Here is a 26,659-nt window from a genome sequence, read left to right on the forward strand (position 1 = left end):
TCTATTTTTCGTCTTGCTCACAATAGTGATTACTTCTCACTAAATTATATCAATCAGACTATCGAAGGAACGAAATTGACGTCACTCAACTCTTTGTTATTTTATTAAAGCAACACGCGGATAGCTCATACGGTAGAGTCACGCTCTCACCGGCCAGGCAGAGTTGTCGTACCAATAAGGTCGCGGGTTCAAACCCCATCAACCGCCGGGAAAAAAATTATTCTCTATTGTCTTCTGGCACTTTTCTATTCACTTCATCTCTTTTTCATACTCCAACCACCATTGAGTATAGACGACAAAAGTTTTTTTGCATTATATTTTATTTGTTTTCCACGTTTATTTGTGTATTGTTGTACTGACGAAGGGTTTGTACCCGAAACGTTCATTGTTTGTTTTGTTCCCATACGAAGCCTCTCTATTCTCACTCTTTCGTTAGTATAATATTTTACCTTATCTCTTCCGCGGTGCAGGGAATGCATATGTGTGTATTTTGTGCCCTGGTGTAGGGAATACCAAGGAATTTACCCAATGGAAACCGTACGGTGCTCTTATTGGCTAACCAACCAGCGGCCTCGATGAGAAAAATATCCGCCATTGAGACATTGGCTGGGAATCGCGTTACTATAGTAAACAAGCGCTGATCGGCCGTTCATGAAATTTAAGAAAATAACTTCCTGATCGCTCGTTTAACTCAAAATTATTCAAAACGATGTCTCTAAAATGATATAAATGTGACTTCTTAAGGTTTTTTTCACGGTCAAAACAACACAACATTCTATTAATGATTACGTCCTAGGCAAAAAGGAATATTGACAGGTCGACCGAGAGTTGAACTCGTCAGACGACAAACATCAATGCGAAGTGTAGAGAGAGTCAAGCTCTTGTTTGTCTTGTCCTGTTCTATATTATAGAGAAAAGGATAAATAGTATAGCCTCGTTGTGAGTGGTTGCGTGTCATAGTCATGTTTTTAAATTGTTTCTGTTGTTTATGTGTGTAGTGATGATGTGGTGGTGGTTGTAGTAGTAGTGGTCGTGATGATGATGTGGTGGTGGTGGTTGTAGTAGTAGTGGTAATGATGCGGCTATGTGGTCTAGTAGTATGACTCTCGCTTTCGGATCGGAAGGTCCTGGGTTCGAGCGTCGCGCTCGGCGCATAGTTGAGTCCTTGGAAAAGGCTCTTTACTCACATACTCTCACCATACTCAGGTGTAAAATGAGTACCTGGCCGTTAACAGAGTTGTCTTTGTCCGAAAAATTGTAATATCGCCTAACAGGGTCATGCCCGCCCTACATGTTAAATGTTGACCAGGGATCCCATGTAAAGCGCTTTGAGCACATTTAGTAGATATTGCACTATATAAAGCTCAATTAAAAAAAAAAAAATTCAATGATGATGATATGGTGGTGGTGGTGGTTGCAGTAGTAGTGGTAGTGATGATAATGTGGTGGTGGTTGTAGTTGTAGTGATAGTGGTGATGATGTGGTGGTGGTTGTAGTAATAGTGGTAGTGATGATGATGTGGTGGTGGTGGTTGTAGTAGTAGTTGTAATGGTGATGATATGGTGGTGGTGGTGGTGGCTGCAGTAGTAGTGGTAGTGATGACGATGTGGTTGTGGTGGTTGTAGTAGTGGTAATGGTAATGATATGGTGGTGGTGGTGGTGGTTGTAGTAGTAGTGGTAGTGATGATGATGTGCTGGTGGTGGTGCAGTAGTGGTAGTGATAATGATGTGGTGCTGGTGGTTGTGGTAGTAGTGGTAGTGATATTGTGGTGGTGGTTGTAGTAGTTGAGGTAGTGATGATGATGTGGTGGTGGTTGTAGTAGTAGTGGTGGTGGTGGTTGTAGTAGTTGAGGTAGTGATGATGATGTGGTGGTGGTTGTAGTAGTAGTGGTGGTGGTGGTTGTAGTAGTAGTGGTAATGATGATGATATGGTGGTGGTGGTTGCGGTAGTAGTGGTAGTGATGACGATGTGGTTGTGGTGATTGTAGTAGTAGTGGTAGTGATGATGATGTGCTGGTGGTGGTGTAGTAGTAGTGGTAGTGATGATGATGTGGTGCTGGTGGTTGTAGTAGTAGTGTTAGTGATGATATTGTGGTGGTGGTTGTAGTAGTAGTGACAGTGATGATGTGGTGGTTGAAAAACACATTATAGGTACATTATAATACATGATTACACACATTCTCTAACTTCATTTTTTGACAGCTTCATTGTGCCATAAATATACGCAACAGTTCTGAACACAATTCTATTGTGGATTTTTATAATTTATATTGTTTGTTGTTTTTCTTGTGTCGTTATGTTGACATAGAGACCCGAATGAATGGTAATGCTTACATTCCCAGCCCAAGATATAATGGCGCTGAATGCTTTCATTGGTGGACACTTTTTAGGCTTCGTACGTATTCTCATTCGTTTAATTATATGGGGAATACACAGTTCTCTTTAAAAAAGGGTAATCTGGAAATCCTCATTGGCGGTTTGTTTACCAGGGCTGCCAGATGGCCAAGAGTGGAGCCAATTTGGCTAAAATTTACTGCACAGAGAATCGTGTTTTATTATTAAATTCTCTTTTATTTCTGCCAATACAAATTTTCCACTGGTCAGTCGAATTTTTGTTTCTCAAATCTGACGAGTATTTCAAGTGGTCAAGGTGTTAGACGTTTTTGGCCACATGAGGTTCTATTTCGCCAATTTTGAAGTTAAACTTTAGCCATCTCGCTGGCAGCCTGACTGCTTGCTACTACTCAGGGTTTCCAATTTGGCAGATTTTCTGCCAAATGTCCTTTTTTTTTGGCAGAATTTGAAGGCGTCTGGCAGAGAAAAATCGGTTTGGCAGTTTGCAGGTATTTGGCAGATTTTGTTTTCCGAGGCCTAGGGATGAATGTATAGGTCTACTCCACGTTTTCCATGGCAATTTTTATGTATTAGTGATTTTTTAAAACTGGAAAATGAAAAAAAAATTTATGACATCGGCCTTGAGAATTTTTTGTTTAACAAAACTGATGAGTTTTCAAAGGGGGTACTATAAATAATAGGGTTTGGCAGATTTTGTGGTATTTGGCAGATTTTTTTTATCCAGTTGGCAGAATGCCTGAAATTAATCTGGCAACCCTGCTACTACTGCGCTGGGATTACCCGCCCAAATCATTACCCGGGTAATACCCGGGTAGTGGTCTGATTACCCGGGTACCCGCGGGTACCCGTGGCAGGAGTGACTTTTGTCCCCAAAATTTTTTTGTGGGGGGGGGGGGGGGGGGGGGGGGGGGGGCTTTTTAAATTTTTTTTTTTTATTTTTTAATTAATTTATTATTTATTACAACAAATGAAGCGAAACTGAAGTAAGAAACAAAGATAATTAACTACAATGAAAAAAATAAATAAATAATAAATAAAATAAAAGTACCTGAGATTCCTTTAAAAGATAAAAACTAATATAATATAGTCTTACCCTATTGATTCCAAAATTGAATCAAATGTGTGTTAACAAATAAAACAAAAAATAAATGTAATTGAAAAATAAAGTAGGAAAATCTTTTGAAAAAATGTCATGTAAATGTAAATATGTAAATAAAATTGTATTATTTCCAATTTTTGTTCAAAAATATTAAAACAGCCAAAAATAATCACTCTCAGTTCGGTTTCCATTTGTTGAAGCGGGTACCCGTTACCCGCCCCTTTTACCCGAGTACCCGGTTTAACTTTATTACCCGCGGGTACTCGCGGGTACCCGCCCAGCCCTAACTACTGCTGATGGCCGATGGCTGATGCTATGAACTAAGTACAAGATAGCTTACATGATTCCCTCTGCTTCTAATAGTATTATTGTCACTTAATCGAAATAATCCAAGGCTAAAAACGAACATTCATTGGACATAAGAACATCATCAGCAGGACAAAATGAGGTGTAAGTAGAAGTTAATGAAATGTTGAATGCAGACGAATTCACTCCACACTCACCTCACAGTTTTCACTCCTCGCCACACGTCACTTTCACTAAGTTCGTTTGTAGAAGTTAGGATCATAATTAAGCCTCTGACTCTCAAAAACAACAGATTCAAAGCACTCCCTGAAAGAATTATAATGTCAATACATTTAATTTGCCATCATAAGTCATGCTGGATGAATGATGGGCAGGAGGTCACTTGTTGACTTGTTGTCTTCTTCTGTTTTTCTGAGTTGTTTTCTATCTTTGTCTTGGGAATGAGATTGATACTTGGTTTGTCCTGGTCTTGGCCGGAGTCCTTGGTTTAGGGAGAAACAGTCAAATATATAGTATAAGTGGGAGGCCTTCCGAAAGCTCCTACATCCCCAATCAATATTCTTGTTCTCTTGTTTTAGGATGGGGTTAAGGAAAACTTTTTATAATGCTATTTTAATGCTCTAGCATGGGTTAGGGGGGGGGGGGGGGGGGGGGGAGACTTACAACAACAAAAAAGTTTTCCCCCTCCCAAACCCCCTACTAGAACATTATAAAAAACAAGAATACTGGGGATGTAGGATCTTTCGGAAGGCCTCCCGTATAAGTTTTGATGGGGTTTTTACCCATCGTAAATTGATCTCTCTGTCACAGTAATATTTTGTTTTGTTTTGATTTTGAATGGCTGTCATTATTCCCAGACAGGTGTCTGGGAATAACCAATTTTCGTTATTCCCAGACACATGTGTAACAAGTTGGCAGAAAGATTTTATGCAAAATGCCAAACTAGATGTGAAAAAATACCAAATATTCTGAAAAAAATGCCAGTGGTTAATTATGTCCCAAAACAGTCAATATCAAGTGATATTTAGCACAAGATGAGAGTAAATAGTGATCAAATGTCAAATCCAGCTTTTTTTTTTTTTTTTTTTTTTTTTTTTTTTTGGGATGAATTTTCTTTTGTCACTTTGAACTGAAAACGTCAAACTGGCAATTCGCCTTTTTATTTTCAACCAGGAAGAAAGTTGCTAATCATCAAATCTGTTCATAGTCCACCAACCATTAAAATTTTCACTACCTACCTACCTGTTAACTGTATTGACCATATTTTGTTTCAATAATCTGTTCATTCTGGTCACAATTTTGGGGATAATGATGATGGCCTGGAATTTGTTTATTTCACGGACGAATTCCTAGGCCAAGGTGTTGTTTGCCCCAAAACTGACAACATCTGTTATTTTCCTGTCTTCTTCACACAAGACAAAAAAAAAAAAATCTATTCACTATCTATGTATTCCCATAGCTACCTATTTACTTAAGAGAAAGATTTTAAAATTTGACCCAAAAAATTGTTTATCGCAAAAAAAAGTAAAAAACAAAACCCCACCAAAAATACAACCTCTCTTTATTTCTGTTTTTTTTTTTTGTTTGTTTTTTCTTTTTGGAGCAAGTCTATTCTTTTCTCCTTTTTTGTTTGGCCTTGTTCCGTTTCTGAGCATGAATTTCTTAAAATTGTTTTTATTTTAAAAAAAATAAAATTATATGTTGTTTTTTTTCCCTCTATCTGACGATTTGGTCGCTCTCTGAATATTTCTGTTTGTTTGCTTTTTAATTATTTATTCGTTTTAGATACATTTTGAGACCAGAGTGGGGAATAATATGACAATTTGCTAGAAAGGAACCAAGAGAGAGAGAGAGAGATTTTTAACAAAAAAAGAGGTGGGGGAGGATGGATGGGACATTTATCCCTTGCAGCGCTCTGTAAAAAGAAGACTGAATTTAAAAAAAAAAAAAGTGGCGTAACCAAGATTCGAACCCACAACGTCGATTCTGACAAGCCCTCCAGGGCAGATGACTTAACCATTCGGCCATGACATCCACTTGGAAGACGACGCATATTGTGTATATATAGTAATGACTTATTTATTGTTGATTAATTTTATGTTTTTATAGATATTTTATTAACTTTACTTATTTCTATATGTGCATTTCGAAACATTCCATATTCTGGAACGTGGATAATTGTTTAAAAGAGCGGAGTTTCAAAAATGTGTCTGGGAATAAAGAAAATTGGTTATTCACAGACACCTGGGAATAACCAATTTTCATTATTGCCAGACCCTGTCTGGGAATAATCACAGCGTTTTGAATATCATGTTTTGTAAACATTTGAGTGTATTCCTCTTGGTGGGAGCCGGTGCCTGGACTGTGTCTGCATGAGGCTTTTACTTTTAGGCGATCTCAAATTAAGTACACACTGTTGGTGTGCTCTTGGAATCTATATCTGTTTCCTATTTGAACCATTTCTCTTGATCTTAGTTTTACTCATTCTCATTTGCTTTTTAAAAACAAATCTATACTTTTTTTGACTTCACATTCTGTCCTTTCACTGGTGCTGAAATTGAAATGACCGAATTGTGCCACAAATGCCGTGCATTCCTTAAAAACAAAATAATCTTCCCTGACATGTTTTAACCGAATTACACAAGAGAGCGTTTCTCTCTGTATAAGTACTGATAAATACTTAACATTTCCTGATACTGATGTTCTAAAAGATTCATGATTTTGTCTTTGAGAATTGAGAATTGATTCTATAACTCTACATAAGAAATATGTTAAAACTTATAGATCTGTAATTTCTTGATTCGTTTCTATTACCTTTTTATAAATGACCGTCACATTGGCTAATTTCCAGTCTTCTAGAATTGTACCTACTGATAGAAATATGTTAAATTAATACCAAGCCAGTAACAGTGTTGTCATTGCAGAAAAATGTGTGATAGTGCCTTACAGGTGTTACGTTAAGTCCTACAATTTAAGTTTTGATGTTTGTTTTGGGACCCTTTGTAAAGTTCTTTGAGCATATTTAGTGGACGTTGCACTATACATATAAAATGCTCATGTATTTATTTGTAGCAATAGTCCATGCTTGCAGGGCACAGGGCTGCTGTTAACGTCTGCACATCATGCTAGTTGATAAATAATTGTGTTTTGCCAGGAAGCTTGTGGTTTGGTTGTGAGGAAAAATAAAGCATATATATGCAGAAATATGAAACTTGTTTTCTATGTCTGTTTGATAATAATTTGTCAATTTGAGAGCTAATTTCATTTGTGGTTGAAAATGAATTATCTCTTAAGTTTTGGGCAATCTCTTACCTGTATTACACGTGAAACTTATTTCCTCCTCTCTTCTTTTAAAAAAATTTCAGCCAAAAAGAAAAGAAGGCCAAAATTAACTCGCCTGGAAAAAATGACCAAAGGATTAATGTTATCAAGGGAAGACATCAAATCTAAATTCAGTGTGAGAGAAGTTGAGGACAAAGGAAGAGCCCTCTTCCTGGCTTCAAGGATCATCAGAAAGGACTCATTTGTTCTTGAATATGAAGGAGATGTGATTACTCATGATGAGGCAGAATTTCGGGAGAAGATCTATGAAACAAATGACGAAGGATGTTATATATTATTTTTCAGATTTCAGGTAATACATGTTTTTAAGAGGATGAATATCTCACAATCCATTCTTTAAAAAAAAAGAATAGTGTTGGGGGTTAACTTTGTTCCATACAGCCCATGTTAAATTTTTGCCAACGAGTACAAAATAACTGGAAAATCCAAAAATTATAGAACTATTCTTTACTACATATTGATGTAAAAGAAACTTGCAATCCTTTCTTAAGTTAAGGGTAATTCTATCACATGTTGACTCAAATAATTATTTTGAACATCTGCTTGGACATAATGATCAGTCCTTTGATTATTTCATTTATAAAAGGTAGTGTCTGAGTCCTCTATTGTAAAAGTATGTAAACAGCGCATTTGCATCTACTCACCCGTGAGAAATGTAGAAATGGTGTATTCATTCGCAACGGAATAATGATCGGCCATTTGATATTGGGAATCGCTATCTGACCACCCTGCTGCCAAATTAATTTGTGTGCACTTACAAACTTTATTATCTGACTCTGACTGATTTAGATAGTTGATGGTTCAATAGTTTTGTTTCTATGTTAATCTCCGCAATGAAGAAGTATAATAATATAGATGAGTGTTTGTTCGTAATAGTCTTTATTTCTTTCCAAATATTGTGGGTTCTCCACTAGTAATTAAAAAGGATATAGTAAGATCTTTGTTCACAGCCCAGCATTCTTTAGTACAAGCAATAACAAAATAGTTCCAGATCATTCGGCTTCTCAATCACAGTCACAGACTTGAAATTAGGTAAATGGCATTTTAGAAACAAAGTCCGATTACATCAATTATAAATATAAAAATTTGAAGTTAAAGCATTGATTTGTAATAACATTTTTAAACTTGTCAGTGCCAGGGCTGAGAATCTTCCGCCTAAGGGCGGATTTCCGCCTAATTGGTGATTTATTTCCGCCCAATTCAGCCTTTTAAAAAGAATCACCATAACCTATACATCAAAATCCTTACCACCACCGTTACTACAACCACCACCACATCATTATCCCTACAATCACCACTACAACAACCACCAAATCATCATTCCTATCACCACTTCAACTACAACCACCACCACATCATCGTCCCTACCATTACTACAACTACAACCACCATCACATCATCATCCCCACCACCACTACAACCACCATCATATAATCATCTCTACCACCACTACTACTACTACAACCACCACCACATCATCACCCCTACCACCACCACTACTACAACTACCACCACGTCATACAGTGATGATAATCTTCCGCAGAATTTCGGGATTTTGGGATTTTCTTTGAAATGATTCGCTGTTTTTGCAGTGTCAAACATTTTCTATGAAAAGCACTCAAGTGGCTCCACAGTAGATCGATGAAAATATCATGTCTTGTGTCAATTTTTGACACCTGTGCTCATTGCATAAATTTTGGTGACATTCGCATTTTTTAATGGCATCAGCCAGGATGGCACCATATGCCTGTGATTTCCTTGGATGAATAGATGATGGGTAGGGATTGGAAAAGAAAAATGGAAAATCAATTCATAATCTCTCTCTCTCTCTCTCTCTCTCTCTCTCTCTCTCTCTCTCTCTCTCTCTCTCTCTCTCTCTCTCTCTCTCTCTCTCTCTCTCTCTCTCTCTCTCTCTCTCTCTCTCTCTCTCTCTCTCTCTCTCTCTCCTCTGTCTTATTTATTAACTGCATAACCACCAGGTTGCAGGTATTGTAGTGTGTTTTGTAAAGTAAAAACAAATACTTTCTAGCCTTTGGGGCAAAAATTTATAATTTATCAGCGGTATGATTAATATTGTGGGCCTTTAAAATCATTTTCGGGAAAGGACAATTTATTAAATATGTATAAAAGGAGTATATTATATAATGTTTTTGTAAATAAAAGGAGTGTATTATATAATGTTTTTGTAACTAACATATTGTATATGTAATTTTTGTATTTCCACTTGAGTTTGCCCGGTGGACTGATACATTTTCCCCCTTTTTGACAAATTGCAATTATCATCACTAATCATCATCCCTACCACCACTACTATTACAACTACCACCACATCGTCATCCATACCACCACTGCTACCAAAACCACCACCACATCGTCATCCATATCACCACTAGTACTACAACTACCACCACATCATCATTCCTACCACCATTACTACTACTACATCTACCACCACATCATCATCCCTACCACCACTACTACTACAACTACCACCACGTCGCCATCCATACCACCAATACTACCACAACCACCACCACACCATCATCATCCCTACCACCACTACTACTACAACCACCATCCACCATCATCATCCCTACCACCACTACTACTACAACCACCACCACATCATCATCATCCCTACCACCACCACTACTACAGCTACCACCACGTTGTCGTTCCTACCACCGCTACTACTACAACCACCACCACCACATCATCATCATCTCTACCAATACAAGTACTACAAACACCACAACATCATCATCATCCCTACCACCATTACTACTACAACTACCACCACGTCGTTATCCCTACCACCACTAAATAACAATGTGAAATTGAATGTAAGCTTCGATTTTAATATAAGAAAACTGATAAAATGGATGTTTCGGGTTTTCCCTTTATCAACTAAACAGGATGAATGAAACACCGCAGACGAATTGAACCTTATGTAATTTCACATTGTTATATATTTCTTCGAGCTTCGAGCAGCACCATACCACCACCACTACTACAACTACCTCATCATCATCCCTACCACCACCTGCTACAACTACCATGATATCATCATCCCTACCGCCACTACTAATACAACCACCACCACATCATCATCCCTACCACCAATACAACTACAACCACCACCACATCATCATCCCTACAACCACCACCACATCAATTCTACCACAACTACTACAACCACCACCACATCATCATCCCCAGAACCTCAACTACTACAACCACCACATCATCATCCCTACCACCGCCATTACTACAACCACATTATGTTGTAATTATACTTTCACGTTTTGAAATTCCTACGAGTGGTGTCAGGAATTGCTGCGAGACACATTATTTTGGATTGCATCTCAGTAAATTTTAAAATGAAGTTCAAATCTATAGGTCATCGTCATATGGATGGGTCTTGATCTACGTGCTGAAATATTTCCTCCTTTTTTGTAACTAGTCATTCTCACCCCTGAATGCTTAAAGATGGTAAAGACTTTAGTGTTGTGATTTTCTATACTCTCAATCCATTTATGATCACCCCTTGAATTGTTCATTGCTTGCATTGTCTATACTACCACACTGGAAAAACATAAATTTTAAATTTTGACCAGAAATCTCCTTCTTCAAATGACCCCCATCTTGGCAAAAACTTTCAAACTTGGGACTTCGCGAAGATGGCCAATATGAGGGTAATTTTGATTGATCAATATTTGAAGGACGAGTTTTCTGGCCAGAGGAAAGGATTATGGCTTTGTATGCGGTTATTTATTATAAACGTTGCTTGAACTTGAAGCTCTTAAAGTAATAGTGATAATCAATAAACGTGTCATTTTAGTCATCAAAAACAGATTAAATATTAAATTTTAAAGTAAATTGTCGTTAATCCACTCAAATGAGATGTAGCTTCATTTAAAAAGCTTTATAAGTTTATGCCAGAACCAGGTTTGTCGTCACACATCAGATCATTTGAACAGTAAAAAGCCCTTTACCAATTGTATTTGTGACCATCCATGTCACAATAGTATTATCTAGGTATGAGCTTAATGCTTTGAATTTAATTTTAAGCCTAAAGAAGATTAGCTAAAAATGCTTTTATCAAGGAGGGTTAGTTTTGTTTCTTAAATTTAAAAAATTATTAAATTTTTAAATTCTTTATCATTAATTTGCTTCAATCAGTTCGTTCTGACTAAAATATAAGATAAATTAAATCATGTACATGTCCATGACAGCTCATCCTACATTAGTCAGAAGTTAGAAGATTGTGTTCTTAACTTGATTAAGTTTAGTACATCTATTGCTTTTGAAGTCACTGTCAAAACAGATAAGGCATTGTTAAAACTTGGAACCAGATTTAAAGTACAAAGAAGACTTAGAAGAAATCATTTATGGGAATAAAAAAATATGCTTTTGTGGTGGAACTTCTCTTTGTACACTATTAGACCTCAATTTTATTGGTCACTGTCCTATTTATCCTCAATTGTACTATGGATTGATCAAAATATTTTATTTAGAGTTAAAAAATCCTTGTTAAATTTTTTGATTCTGTTAAAAAAGTTAAGATACGAAACGAAAGTTGAGTGGACTGGTTTGGTATATATAGAAAGAGGTTTGCTTGAAAGTTTTTTTACGTAAACATACAGCTGAAAGTATTGTTATTGTGGATGTCCTGTCTTCATGATAATTATGATATTCATATTTTATTTTTGGAAATAGTCAACGAATTGAATTGTTGATGGTCATGATTTTATTTTATATTATTCTTTTTTACAGGAGCGAAGGCTTGCTATTGATGCCACGCGGAGATTTGACTCTTATGCCCGTTACTTGAATCATTCAAGAGAACCAAATATACGTTTTCATCCTCCTCTACTTTTGGATTTAACTGGTCGGGGAGTTCCTCGAATTCCTGCCTATGCTCTTAGGGACATTTATGAAGGGGAAGAAATTGTGTTTGATTATGGAATCAAAGATGGAAAAATCTCATGGCTGCGTAATCGAAAGGTTTGGTCATTTAGATTTTTTTTTCAAAGATATGAAAATCCTTTAGCTGTATTTTCTTTCTATGGTGGTAGGTAGCTTAAAATTTTTTTTAAAGTACTTAATAAATCGTTAACTTCTTTTGGAACAACTAAAGAAAGTAATGCAGTGTGAAGAAAATGATATATCAGATTGCAGGCATGGTTTATTATCTGGGTTATGTTCGACTTTGTGGTCTTTTGATATGACCTTCAGACTCGTAGGTCCCTGGTTCAAGTCCCACTTTGGGACAGTACAAAGTTGAGTTCTTGGAAAAGGCTCTTTAGTCACATTCTGTCACTGGACTCGAGTGTAACATGAGTATCTTGCTGGTAATAATATCGTCTCTGTTGAAAAAAAAATTGTTATTTCTCCTCAGAGGCAGGGTGGCTCATCTTACATTTTACATGTTATCAAGTGTTGCTTTTGGCTTGGGGCTCCTTATTAACTCTTTAGTTGCCAAGCATCCTGGCAGTAAAAGATATCCCAGTTGCCAAGCCTTTTGGCCAAAATGGACGAAAATTGAGTGCTTTCAGAAACAAAATCACTAAAAAAAAGTAATCATCACACACACTTCATATTTTCATAGGTATATAAGAATAGTTGTAGGTACAGTTTGACGTAATGTGATATGCAAATTAGGTCACATGACCTTGGCGGCCATCTTGGATATCTAATTAATATTCATTTTTCATGCATTTCTGTGTTTATGGGCCTGTATCTCCACCATATATGTATAAAAATGTTTTTTATTGTTGTATGTTGTTGAGTAATGATTGAACAAAAAGTACAGAAAATATCATATTGATATCTCTTCATTTACTGTGGGTTTTTTTCTTCTTTGTGTGGGGGTGGGAGGGAGAAAAAATAAGTAACATATTTCCTCTTCCAAAATATCGGGGGAAAAAAGCTGAAAATACTTCACAAGATAACCTTTTCTTCATTATACCCAACATTCCTTGCTCCAGAATTGTTTTCAACCTTAATGAGCCATTCAGCTGGATTATGAGTCTCTTCATGTGTCAATACATTCCATATCCATTGGTTACCATCATCTCGAGCATTTGTGCCACGCCCCCTTCTGTTTACATTCTGTAAATTGTCTCCACGACCCCCTGGAACATCACTAAAATCACTGTCTGACCCTCCCTCTTCACTCCTTGAACTAGATTCAATGTCCGTAAACTCCAATTCTGATAAAAATTCATCTCCTGAGTCACTATCATGTCTATACACATCAATCTCTTCATCTGATTCCATTGTGGAATACAAACAAAGCCTTGGCAACGGAAATTTACGAAAAAAAAACAATGTAAAAATCGAATTTAAATCATGAATGCACGAGAAAATGCTGTCAATAGCCGTCAGTGAGATGTATGGCAGTTCAGCAGTATAATTACTGCTCGTAGAATTAATTATTCGCCTCGATAACAGCGGTCATTGACTCGTCGCCGTGGGGCGACCGTGGCAACTCAGCGACCTTTTTTTTTGGTCGCCGTACGGCGACCGGGCAACTAAAGAGTTCAGCAATTTGAATCCATTAAGTGGATATTGTGCTGTATAATAGTTCAAGTTTTAATTTCATGGTTTTCATAAATAATATTATTGTAAAAAAATTCACCATTTGTGGCTTAGATAGAAAGTATAAATATAGAATACCTGGCTCAAATTTTTATTAAGGCTGCCTTAAGTTGGCATCCCTCATACTCTCTCGTCCAATCCAGGTTCAGATGAGCTCTAACAAATTCAGTCTTGTGCCTTGATTTAAAAATGGGATTTCTCCTGTAGTTGTTGTAGGTGTCTGTAAATTTGCTATTTTCTCAGTTTTGTATATTATCCTGTATTTGGCACAATTATTTATGATTATTTTTTTCCCCCCCAGAGATGTCATGAATCTGAACTTACAGATTCATCGAGTGACGAAGATTCTAGTTCAAGTGATGATGATAGTGAAGCATCAAAAAAGGACCAGATTATGTCAATTACAAGAACTCCTAAGCAAAACCTGACCTTGAAACCGTCCAAATATCTATCACCTGTAAAGCTCCAGAGTTTAAATTCAAAGCCGCCCAGTTTAACTATACCAAGAGACGGATATGGTATACGATACATTGCATACCCCTCCCGTCCTGGCTTGAAAAAATGCTACATTGCAAGTATGGAGGGTTTGGGTCAACCTCTGAAAATCATGAGATCTGTAGAGGAGAGGACATCGACAGCTAGAGGAGCAGGTCTTAAATCTTCTCAAAGTGTCATTTCCTTGTCTGAATCGGATGATTCGTCAATGAAATCTCCTACCAATTTGACTCCTTCAGAATATCTTCCTGGCAGCACAAACTCTTGCTTACCAGTAAATTCAGCACCTAGTAGTTCCTCTAAAGTTATAGAGTGGCAGCAGAAAATTAAAACATCACCAGTAAAGCAAAAGGATACTGTTTCTGATATTAAAATTCTTCATGTTAGAAGCTTGATAGATGAAAAAGAGTCTCCAGCAGCATCACCGTCCTCAACATTATATTCAGTTAGGAATAATCATATTCTACAGAGGGATTCAGTCAACCCAGTTTCAACTATGCCATTTATCAGTGAAGGTGAAGTTATGAATGACAGTTCTGTACCAAAAAGCTTTTTTCCAAGTATGCATCCCAATATATCTAATAATTGCCCTGGCAGAATTAGAATGTCTGCCCATCACATTCCGTCCAACTCCATAGAACCAACCACTTCTAACTCATTTAAATTTCTTCCTAAGAAATTACATTATGATATTCATCGTCCATCAACTCAGGCCTATGCTCCTTCAAACATACACACTAACAATGACGATAACATCAATTGTGATCAAATAAAGAAAAGTCCTTGCAGGGCCATTCGTTCCCCCGTCAAACAAAATTCTGATATCAGACCTAATGTGTTGCATGAACAAACAGATGCAAATGAAATGATTTGTTTATCAGATTCAGATGACGATGATAATTTGCAGCCACCTATTTGCGAGGATAAAATTAATCAATCACAAATAAGTGCAGTTTCGTTTCATAATTCCTCAATGAAAAACCAAAGCTCATATCATAATTCCAAACACATGTTTAAAGTTGAATACTCAAGTAAGAGGCAGAATGTGCAAAATAAACAAGAGTTGAAGTGTAATGTCGATGATATTGTGATATCAAATGTAGAGTCTTTAAATCCTGTAGTCCATAACGTGTGTCAGAGGAACGGAGTTCATACTGTATTTCAACATAACATAAATAGATTTCAAGGTGAAAGGAGTGATCATAACTGGGATAGTCAAACTCCGGGCTTGTGTCAGAGTGAAAAATTTCAGTGTGAATATCAGATCCGTAATCCCATTAGAGTTCAAAGTGAATTTCAGAACAAGGGAGATCGAAATTGTAGTAAAGTCCTCAATAGCAATATTCAAAATGCATTTCAAGAAAAGGAAATTCTCAGTGATTTTCAAAATAGTAATAATAAAAATGAACACCTAAATCATAAAATGAAAGATCTCTATCAAAAGTCACCTGTTAATATCGAGACCACAAAGGATGATGTTGTCGAAATAGTTGATGATGAAGAAAGTGATTTTGAAATTGTTTCAGATGGGGAAATGACTCCATCCTCCCCAGCAAAATCTAATAGCCTTCATAGTAAAACCTTTTCACAAAAACATGAAGCTTTTTCATCAATCCAAAACAAACCTTCTTGTTCAAGAACATTAACAGTGCCTTCTGACCATGACAGTCATCATCGCCCTAACCCTCATATTGCAATAGTCAAGCCTTATTCAAAGGAGAATGACCAGAAGATTGTATCCGTAAGTAGTAGTTAGTACATATGCTTGAACACTGTGAGGTTGGTGTCTGGGAGAGATAACAATTCATTAATTTACTCCTTCCTTTTTAGAAAGTGTGGATTTAAATCCCAGTGAATTAAACACAAACATTTATGTAGCACATTTCCAAGGATTAACCATGCTCAATGCGCCTCACGTTGCTTGATGTATTCTCCAAGCTGGCCATCTTTAACCAAATTTTCATTTCGTACAAAACAAGATGCCTGTGAAGCACCCTTTTTTGTATCAGGGTTCTTAATATGTCATTCACATCTGGGTCTCGTGGGCTAATGTATGTAATGACACAAAGCTATCTTGCCCAAACGTTCTAGCTTTCTTGATAAGACACGACATTGAACCCCTAAGCCATTGGCACTGGGGTTAGAGACACAAGGTCGTTTTCAAGAATTTATCATTACAGACTGATTTTTTAAAAAGAGATGTTACTTTTGATATTATCTACAGTTTATTAATGACTTTGTGTCATTCAAATCTCAAAAAAATTAATGTTAAATGGCAAGACCTGGATTAAAACACATTTTCCAGAGGCTCCTGCCCTTCTGCTTTTTGCGGAATCATTCCACTTAATTGGTCTACATTCTGCGATTTCCGCATTTTTCATTTTCCCGCATTCAAGGCAAACATTCAGCTTTTCAATCCAGGAACATTTTTTAAAAATGTCCAGTTAAAAAAAAAAAAGGGGTGGGGGGGGGGGGGGGGGGGGGGGGCTATGGCTTATTTCGTCATCATCCTCTATGGTCATAGCAATCAGTGTATAGAGGGCACACATTTTGTGTGTCTAATTAGTCCCTCCAAGGCATGTGCAGTTAATGTCAGATAATACTATATTTTAGGGAGGGGGCGGGGGGGGGGGGGGGGGGGGGGGGGGGGTTGACCGAATTATTATTATTCTGTTGACTCCCATATGCGAGGTCAATGACCTAGGTAATATTATATGTTGGCTCCAATCGGTAGTATTAATGAGTATGGTCGGCTCCTTTCCTTATTTAATTTTAGCCTTGTGCATATGTGTGTGTCGGCACTGGCGTTTGTTTGCTTGGATGTGTATTGGGGAGGTTGGGGGAGTCATGACAAGGTTAAATCCATCCATTCAATGCTCTGCTCTGAGACTACCAGGGCCTGTGTCCTCTATTATTATTTAACTCCCTTTTTAGTCTTTAAATAATCTGCACATTTTTACACATTTTATATTTTATCATTTGAGTACTTTTGGATGGTCTATTACATTTTCTGTTGCAAAGCATGTCATAGTCAATAACAGTAAGTTGATTCCGCTTTTTGGCCTCAAATTCCGCTGTTCTGCTTCCTCTTTGGGGCTATTGGGAGAGGAGTTTCTGCATTTTCTTGAATCTTGTCGCTAACTAGCAATCCACCTTGCATTTATTTCCACACACTGCATTGATTAATGTTTGCCCAATTGGTATGGAGCAGTCTGTAGAATCTATTTAGAATCAATCCTTTTTACTTTTTTCTATGTTTATTGAATGATTTATTTTTATCTTTTTGCCATAAAAGAAGAGAATTTTTAAAAGATGATTATTTTATCTTTACCATTTTTTATCTTTTTATCTTTATCATGATATCAAGCCTGCCAATCAAACCCTATATGAAACAATTAAGTAAGCATTTGTGTAATTGAATTAATTAATTAATATTTTGATAACCCTTAAATGACAAATATTGGCAGAATATTTGAAATATATTTTAAAAAATTAAAGTCTATATCTGAAATCAAATCGCCTTCATATTGTATGATAATTATTCTTCATCTTTCAGAAGGAAAATACAGCAGGAGAGAATGTTGAAAGGCAATCACAAGAAAGAAAGCCATCAGAGGATGATGTCATAGAGGTGGTCGAAGAAAATTCTTCAGATGATGATGGCATTATATTGACTGACTATAAACCTGTCAGAAAGCATGAGGGTTGCATATTAACTCAGAGTGAAATAGAAACAATGAAGGAAATATTTCAACCATTGATTCTTTCATCAGACAGCTTGTCATCAACTTGTGTAAGTTAATAAGAGTTAATTTTCTTAATTATATAAAGAGCTTTGCTGTAACCAGGTATTTCATGCCCATTTTGAGAATTTTAGATAGTTTCACTTTCTACAATGAGATATTGCTCAACCTGTCCCTTTGGCTTGATCAAAATCTTTTTTCAATTATATTCCGTTTCAATTTTTACTGTTTTGTGAGCGTCTTAAAACCTCTAGAAATAAATGGGTTTGCTATTATTGTTATATGTATATGAGTCATTCTCAAAAGGTGGTCTCACTAATGTTGCACAAGAGCAAAAAATTGAAAATACCTCTGAGCATGATTCTACCTTCTAATGATTGCAAATTAAATCTCAGACTTGAGTCTGTAAAGAAAAAGATTACTCTACTCATCATTTCCAGGAAAAAGAATAATAAGTAAATTTCATGGGAAAATCTCCGACATCATTCCCCACATCATGATCATTGTGAAAAAGATGTCACTCTGATGTTGGAGATCATCACATTGCATAAAGCATGAACTTGAATCTAAATCCGATTAAATCGTTAAACATACACATATAAACATACATTATTATTATATCATCCGGGTATTTTAAAACATAAAAACAAACCAGAAGCCAATAAAGCAAGATTATGACATTATGAAGACATTGGAATTTTTGTCACTGTCATGTCTGAGACATTACTTTTATTATTGCAAGTAATTTGATGCTACCAAACAGCTGAATGAAACAAATAATATTAAAGAGAATTATGGCATTATTAAATATATTATGATTTTACTCACCCAAAACCAAAAAAATTAGGATTTGAAATTTTAGTGGCAACGTGGCTAACTTTGGCACTCACAAAGATCAGTTAAAAATTTATTTAGCCATATTTTCTTTTTCACAGACAAAGAAACAAAACACAAAAATGCTTACGCTTTTATTCACTGATGGCTACATTTAAGTTAGATTTTAGAGGATTTTGAATCACGCATCTTTCGACATCATGCAAGACAAGGATGACAAAAAGTCTTTATTCATATCCTGTTGGTACTCTGACTTGTTTCAGTCAAGGAGATTTCATGTTCTAGATTGCTGGAATTCAGAACATGGATCTAGGACACATATCAAACAGAAACAAGCTTTGTTGACTAACTTCTAATGGTGTATCTCCGACATCATAAAATGACGCAATTGCCTTATCACAGGTATATTGAAAGTCACTAAGAATTTTCAGATTTCATTTTTATTTCAGATATCCTTTCTCATTAACATTTTCAGTAATAATGTCAATAAGAAGAAATAATTGGGCCAACCTTTTATTTAATAATAGAAACTAAGTTTAAAAGTTCTAATGACATGAAGCATGATGTCGGAAACGCCAAATTTGACCATAAATTAAGATGTCATATTTTAAAAAATTGTTGTTTTTTTTTGTGTTTGAAAGCCTTATTTGAAGTTTATTTAATGATGGAAGCCAAATATTATCCTATTTCAAGTTGGTCTTCCTAGTTTAAATTCGCATTGAAATGAATAGATGTCTGCTGCAACATTTTTCTCAGAAATGGAGTATGTGTCTTAATGACTTGCCCATCATTTCAAAATTTGACAATCAAGATACCTGAATTGTCTCTACTATATATTTGATTTATATCCTTCATGTTAGGTACATTTTAAGTGCATTTACTCAAGTAGGATGATTTGTTTTTTCCAATTTAAAAGGCACCCTATCACAATCCCACCTTTTCAGAATGGCTCATTTTTGCTTCAGATCTTGTTCATCAAATTGTTAATTCATCTGAACACCTAAGCCCTTAATCAAACATATCATGTTTTTTTGCAAATGAAAACCCTTTTATCTATTCAAGATTATTTAAATAATTAAAAATGAGTACCCATGACAATATGACATGCGAACTGAGAAGATATGTTTTTAAAAATGCAGTTAGATTTAAATGTCTATTGTTTTTGACCAGTCAATATCAGAACTGACGAAAGCTTAGCCAAAACTTTGAACCCAATATGTAAGATAATAGCACCAATGACACCAAAACATCATGCTATTGCATGGCATGCCTATTACTGTCCCAGAATTTCCAGACTTGTCCTGACAATTTGAAAAAATACTGGCTGTCCCGGAAAATACGGAAATAAAAAAAATTGACCATTATATTACCACTTGGAATTAAGGAGTTTAGTTTACACCATTAGCACATCGTCTCATTCATCTGTAGTGTTTCATTCATCCTGTTTGTTGATAAAGGGGAAACCCGAAACATCCATCCTATCTGTTTTCGTAATTAAATTGAAGCTTACATTCAATTTCACATTGTTATTTATTTCCTGAACTGCTGTGACATCATCACCACTACGACAACCACCACCACATCATCATCATCATCATCCCCACCACCAAAACTACCACAATATCATCATCTCTACCACCACTATAACAACCACCACCACATCATTCTTGCCTCCACTATTACAACAACCGCCACCACATCATCATAATAACCACCACCACTACTACAACAACCACCACCACGTAATCATTACTACTGAATCCTACCACCAGTACTCCAACAACATCATCATCATCTCTACCACCACTACTACAACAACCACCACCACCACATCATCATTCCTACCACCACTAGTACAAGAACCACTATTACTACATCGTCTCTACCACTGCTACAACCACTGCCACCGCATCATCATTTCCGCTGAATTATTATTAGTATTTGTATTATTATTATTATTCAGGGCTGAGAATCTTCCGCCTAAAGGCGGATTTCCGCCTAAACGGTGTTTTATCTCCGCCCATCACCATCACAATTCCGCCTGTTAAAAAGACTCACCACAACCACTACATCAACATCCCTACCACCATTATTATACAACCACCACCACATCATCACCTCTACCACCACCACTATCACTACTACAACTACCACCACATCATCATTCCTATCACCATTAATACTACAACCACCCGCATCATCATCCGTACCACCACCACCACCATCCCTACGACAACTACCACCACATCATCATCCCAACCACCACTACTACACCAACCACCACCACATCATCATCCCTACCATCACCACCACTACAGCTACAACCACTACAACTACAACTACCATCACATCATCTTCCCTCAGTGATGATAATCTTCCGCAGAATTCCGCAGAATTCAAACTAACTACATTGATAGTTTGATCTTGAAGTCCGTTTCTCACAAACGGACTCCAAGATCAAACTATCAATGTAGTTAGTTTGAAGTCACCTATTTGAACCAGTCTCACCTTTTCTCCGGTACTTTTGATCTTAGTTAAATCTATATTGTTTTACAGCCCCATTTCTACCTTTTAAGTGGTGCTGAAATGACCTACAAGTAAAAGTGAAGCAAGCGCCGTAAAAACCCTTCGAACTAATAGCTCAAAACTCTCTCTCTCTCTCTCTCTCTCTCTCTCTCTCTCTCTCTCTCTCTCTCTCTCTCTCTCTCTCTCTCTCTCTCTCTCTCTCTCTCTCTCTCTCTCTCTCTTTACACAAACACACATAGACACACAAATCAATAAAGTACACTTATTTGTTTAGTCCCGATTAGTTTTCATGTTCATCCTCCACTACTTACCAATAACAGGTCATCACAAACACCTTGACTTCAGTCTCTCTCTCTCTCTCTCTCTCTCTCTCTCTCTCTCTCTCTCTCTCTCTCTCTCTCTATCCCTCTCTCTCTCTCTCTCTCTCTCTCTCTCTCTCTCTCTCTCTCTCTCTCTCTCTCTCTCTCTGTCATACACACTCATGACACATATGCACGTTCACATACAAATCAATAAAGTTCACTCAGTTCTTTAGCCTCATTAATTTTTCACTTTCATCGTTCTGTACTCATCACTAGATTTACTTTGAGAGCTCTCTCTCTCTCTCTCTCTCTCTCTCTCTCTCTCTCTCTCTCTCTCTCTCCCTCGCACGCACACACACACACACACTCTCTCTCTCTCTCTCTCTCTCTCTCTCCCTCGCACGCACACACACACACACACACACAAATCAGTAAAGAGCACCCAGTTCTTTAGCCTCAATATGTTTTCGTTTTTCATCTTCCTATACTTAACAGTGATACACACACACACACACACACACACACACACACACACACATATGATTCAATTAAATGTTAATTTCCTGGCAATTGCCAACATGAAACATACGTTAACTTAATATTTACGATTAACAAATAAAACACAACACACATAATAAAGTTCACTCCATACTTAAACCTAATCTTTCTGTACCTATCAGTATATTCAATTTGAGCAGTCGCTCTCTCTTTTCTCTCTCTCTCTCTCTCTCTCTCTCTCTCTCTCTCTCTCTCTCTCTCTCTCTCTCTCTTTTCTCTCTCTCTCTCTCTCTCTCTCTCTCTCTCTCTCTCTCTCTTTTCTCTCTCTCTTTCTCCCTCTTTCTCTCTCTCTCTCTCTCTCTCTCTCTCTCTCTCTCTCTCACTCTCTCTCTCTCCCCCTGTGTGTGTGTGTTTCTCTCTCTCTCACTCACATACACACACAAACACACACTATCTGTCCTTCTGTCAGACAAACCTAAATCTATAAAGTGGATCATATCCTTTTCACATCAGCCATCAATCTCTCTTTTCATCTCCAAGTACACACCTTATCACCACCACCACCACCACCACCACCATCATCATCGCCACACCATCATTTCATGAAGGACCACCACTACTACTACTACAACCACCTCCACCACATCATCATCATCACCATTATTACCACCACCACCACGACGACATCAAAACACTATCACCATTAAAACAACAATCACTACCACATCCTTACCACCACTGCTACAACCTCCTCCAACACAACAATATCACCACCACCACTTCTGCAACCACCACAACCACATACATCATCATTATCATTACTGCCACCAGTACAACAGCCACCATCATATCATTATTATCACCACCCCTACCATTCATTTTTATATTTTATACGTCATAATGAAATTGGTTTTGGAACTTTACTTGATTTGAAACAAGGGGTATTGGGATGATTATTGATCTCAATAGATTATATTTAGTTTGCAGAAATTCCTGTTGAAGCATTGAAATTATTCGGAATTGTTTCTGAAATTTACGTGAGCCAAATTGTAAGTTGGGCTCTCTGGTCAACTTGAAACAATGGGAGGTGGGCATTAGTGAATCTGTGAATAAGGGAGATGTGGCGACTCCCACTACAACTACAACCATCACAACATCATCATCCTTACCACAACTACTACAACCACCACCACATCATCATACCTATGACTACCATTACTACAACCACCATGTTATGATTACACTTTCAGTTTTTGAAATTCCTCCGAATGGTGTAAGAAATTGCTGCGAGACAAATTTTGGATTGCATCACAAAAATTTTAATGAAATTTAAATTTATAGGTTATTTTTGCATGGAAGCTTCTTGATCTTAGTGCTGAAAAATTTCCTCCTTTTTAGTGACCAGTCATTCTCACCCCTGATTATTATTGTTATTTATTTTTTTCTTACAGGTTGAAAACGCCATAAGTGAGAACTTTGCATTTTTCAGTGTGCTAATTGGTCGTGGGGTACCTGTGAATGAAATTAGAAGAACAGTGTGGAAATTATTCAAAGCATCAGGAAAGGAGACAGACATGCCATCATGACAGCGTTCTTCACATCCTGAAACATAAGGACACAACAAACATGCTTGTAATGAAGTGTTGGATATAACGAACTCATGTTTTTGCTCCATTGAAAAAAGTTATTATTTCAATTAACTTATAAAAGTTTTAAACAGGTTATAATGAACTGATGGTTTTAACTGACTCATGGGTATACCTACCAACGTTTTTTACTACTTTGTTTATGACTGAGATAATGATCCATCCTGTACAAGGGCTCTGTCCAACCATGCCAGCATTTTGGTTAAAATAATAACCTCCCAGGCATAAAAAATGTGTGTGAGACTGAGGTTGACTGAGGTAAAGAATTTCTTTTTATCTACCTGAGCTTGTTCGTTATATCCTGCTCAACTGTATTCGATCTGTCACTCTGATCAGAGAAAATAGTTCATTTGAAGTACACTTCATCTGTTCTAAAGTGTTTTAACAATTGTTATTTATTTAAAATGTGGCCTGAAATAATACATAATTTTATGGGAAAGCAATGTTTTTCTCCCATGACTTTGGATTTTATTGAAAAGTAAATAGGTATGTTTGTGGTCTCTGAAAGATCTACCAAACTTTAGTTGTCTTTTATCTGAAGTCTATAATTGTAATGGGTTATTTTTTATGTAGTATTTAAATGCTATTCATTCATCCCAGTGCCTACTTTTAGAGTAAAGTAATGCATATTTCAACATGTCTACTCAACCAGAATGCACATCTATAAAGTCAAAGGATAAGAATTAAAGTTTTGTTCTTGACAGGGTGTATTATTAAAATACAAACTATTATGGTCTTAACACAGGACCATGTTTTAAAACAAATAAATTTATACTCTCAGTCTCAAGAGACACTGCAGCATTCCTTTTTTATGTCTGATAAAGTTAACTAGAGTAGCACCATTTTCATGAATTTATAATTAATAGCAGTGCGATTAAATTATGATCCCTGGGTGGGGTTCCTGGCCTCCCATAATGGGCAGGGAGGTACCTGCTGTGTCTTCTATCCCCTTATATCTGTTTTCCAACATGCTTTCTGTCTTTGTCTGTGAATGAGATTACTTGGTTTTGTTTTGGGAGATGATATTTTTTTCCTTGTAAATCATCTCCCTGTCATGTAATATATTTGTTATTTTTAATGTATAATGTAAGCATATGAGTGTATTCCTCTTCGTTGGATTTTTTGCTTGTGTCCGGATGAGATTTATGGGTGATCTCAAACTAAGTACATTGGTGGTGTGTTCTTGGAATCTACATCTGATCCCTATTTGTTCCCAGTTCCCCTTTGTCTTACTTTCTCTTTGGTGCTTTAATTGTAATTCTTGAGCTTTCTATTATCCCATTTTCTTCCTTTTTACTTGTGCTGATATAACTTAAATGTGTTGCAAGTGCCGTAAAACCCTTAAAAACAAAACAAACAACAAAATTATGATCCTTGTAAAATGCCTTGTAAATTAATCACAAATTAATGTGGGGATATTATATTATTTTTACATAATGGCCAACTGTCCTGATAAAATCGGGGACTGTTCCTATATTTGGCAATCTGGAAAGAGAAAAATATTAGACTGTTTCTATGGAAATGACCCTTGCATGTTCCAGGATTATACGTTTCTGACAAGCAAGTTAAAACAAGGAACAGAAAAGGCTCTAAATCGAGACATTAGATTATATTACATAATATCTTAAATGGATGGGTTGACACCAATGTGCTTATGAATCGTTTAGGTTCGGGTTGATGGTAAATGAGCACCACATTCACAAGTGGATGGTTGTCATGGGAACATTGGTTCAAGCTTCCTAACCCAAAGGTTGACGATAAATGAACACCACATTCACAAGTGGATGGTTGTCATGGGAACATTGGTTCAAGCTTCCTAACCCAAAGGTTGACGATAAATGAACACCACATTCACAAGTGGATGGTTGTCATGGGAACATTGGTTCAAGCTTCCTAACCCAAAGGTTGACGATAAATGAACACCACATTCACAAGTGGATGGTTGCCATGGGAACATTGGTTTAAGCTTCCTAACCCAAAGGTTGACGATAAATGAACACCACATTCACAAGTGGATGGTTGTCATGGGAACATTAGGTCAGGTTTCCTAACCTACAGTGTATTCGCATATTCTTGTCTCCCCTACATTCATTTTATGTTCCAGGAGCTCTGCCTAGGCCGATAATCCCAACTTTCACCGGGTGACTATTCCTTTTGGTAGTCCCCTTTTTTCTATGGTGTCTGTAATGGTCCCTGAGGGAGAGAATTAAAAATTTTAATTGTTTAATTTGATAATAGATTTTTTCTCACTGGCACTTTGCTTGGCTACTCAGCTTCCCCACACATTAAATTCCTCCATCAAAATTCATTAAAAAGAAATAGAGTTATGCTAAGCTGATGATTTGCCTGTTAAATCAAGAAAAGGGTGATCAGCACTATTAGCTATCAAAGAGATGACCTTCATAATTTAAAAAAAAAAAAATAATGATAAAGATTTAGTTTTTTAAAATTCCACTTTCATTACGGTAATGTTAGTAGATTTATATAGCACCTTACATTCGATTTTAAAAAAAAATTCGAGTCAGATTTATTCTGATTATATATGTACATATGTTTTATAATTTATTTATATTTATAATTATTTTTAATAAATGAATGGCGCAGTCACCATTCGACTGTATCTTTTTCTGACACTTTATTTATTAATCTGCACTTGGGGTACTCTGCTGTATTTGTTGAGACTCTGTGTTGCATAGATCACAATCCATTCCTCTTTCCGAGCTCTTCTGTACGTTATAGCAGCAAGGCATCCCTTGGTCAAGTTGGCTGGTATTTAACTATCAGAATACTTGCATTTACTGCCCAGGATGGGATTGAACCCTCTCTCCTGAATTATACACAATCACAAATATTAAACCTGAAGATTCTGGTCTGAAAAGAACTAAAATTTGTACCTTTCTTCTTTGTCTT

General features: G+C 36.6%; 1 protein-coding gene across 1 annotated transcript; it reads left to right on the forward strand.

Annotated features, from left to right (window-relative positions):
- Positions 1–3,702: 3,702 nt before the first annotated feature.
- Positions 3,703–26,369, forward strand: LOC144964890 (uncharacterized). Its single transcript, XM_078899622.1, has 6 exons — positions 3,703–3,904; positions 7,126–7,394; positions 11,879–12,109; positions 14,007–15,941; positions 17,757–17,993; positions 23,555–26,369. Exons 1-6 carry the CDS (start codon positions 3,898–3,900, stop codon positions 23,687–23,689), a joined length of 2,814 nt encoding a protein of 937 aa, XP_078755748.1. The 5' UTR covers positions 3,703–3,897; the 3' UTR covers positions 23,690–26,369.
- The last annotated feature ends 290 nt before the right edge of the window (positions 26,370–26,659 follow it).

This window comes from Berghia stephanieae, chromosome 2 (assembly GCF_034508935.2).
Source record: "Berghia stephanieae isolate SIO BIC M18660-M18661 chromosome 2, UCSD_Bste_1.3, whole genome shotgun sequence".
Classification (NCBI taxonomy): domain Eukaryota; kingdom Metazoa; phylum Mollusca; class Gastropoda; order Nudibranchia; family Aeolidiidae; genus Berghia; species Berghia stephanieae.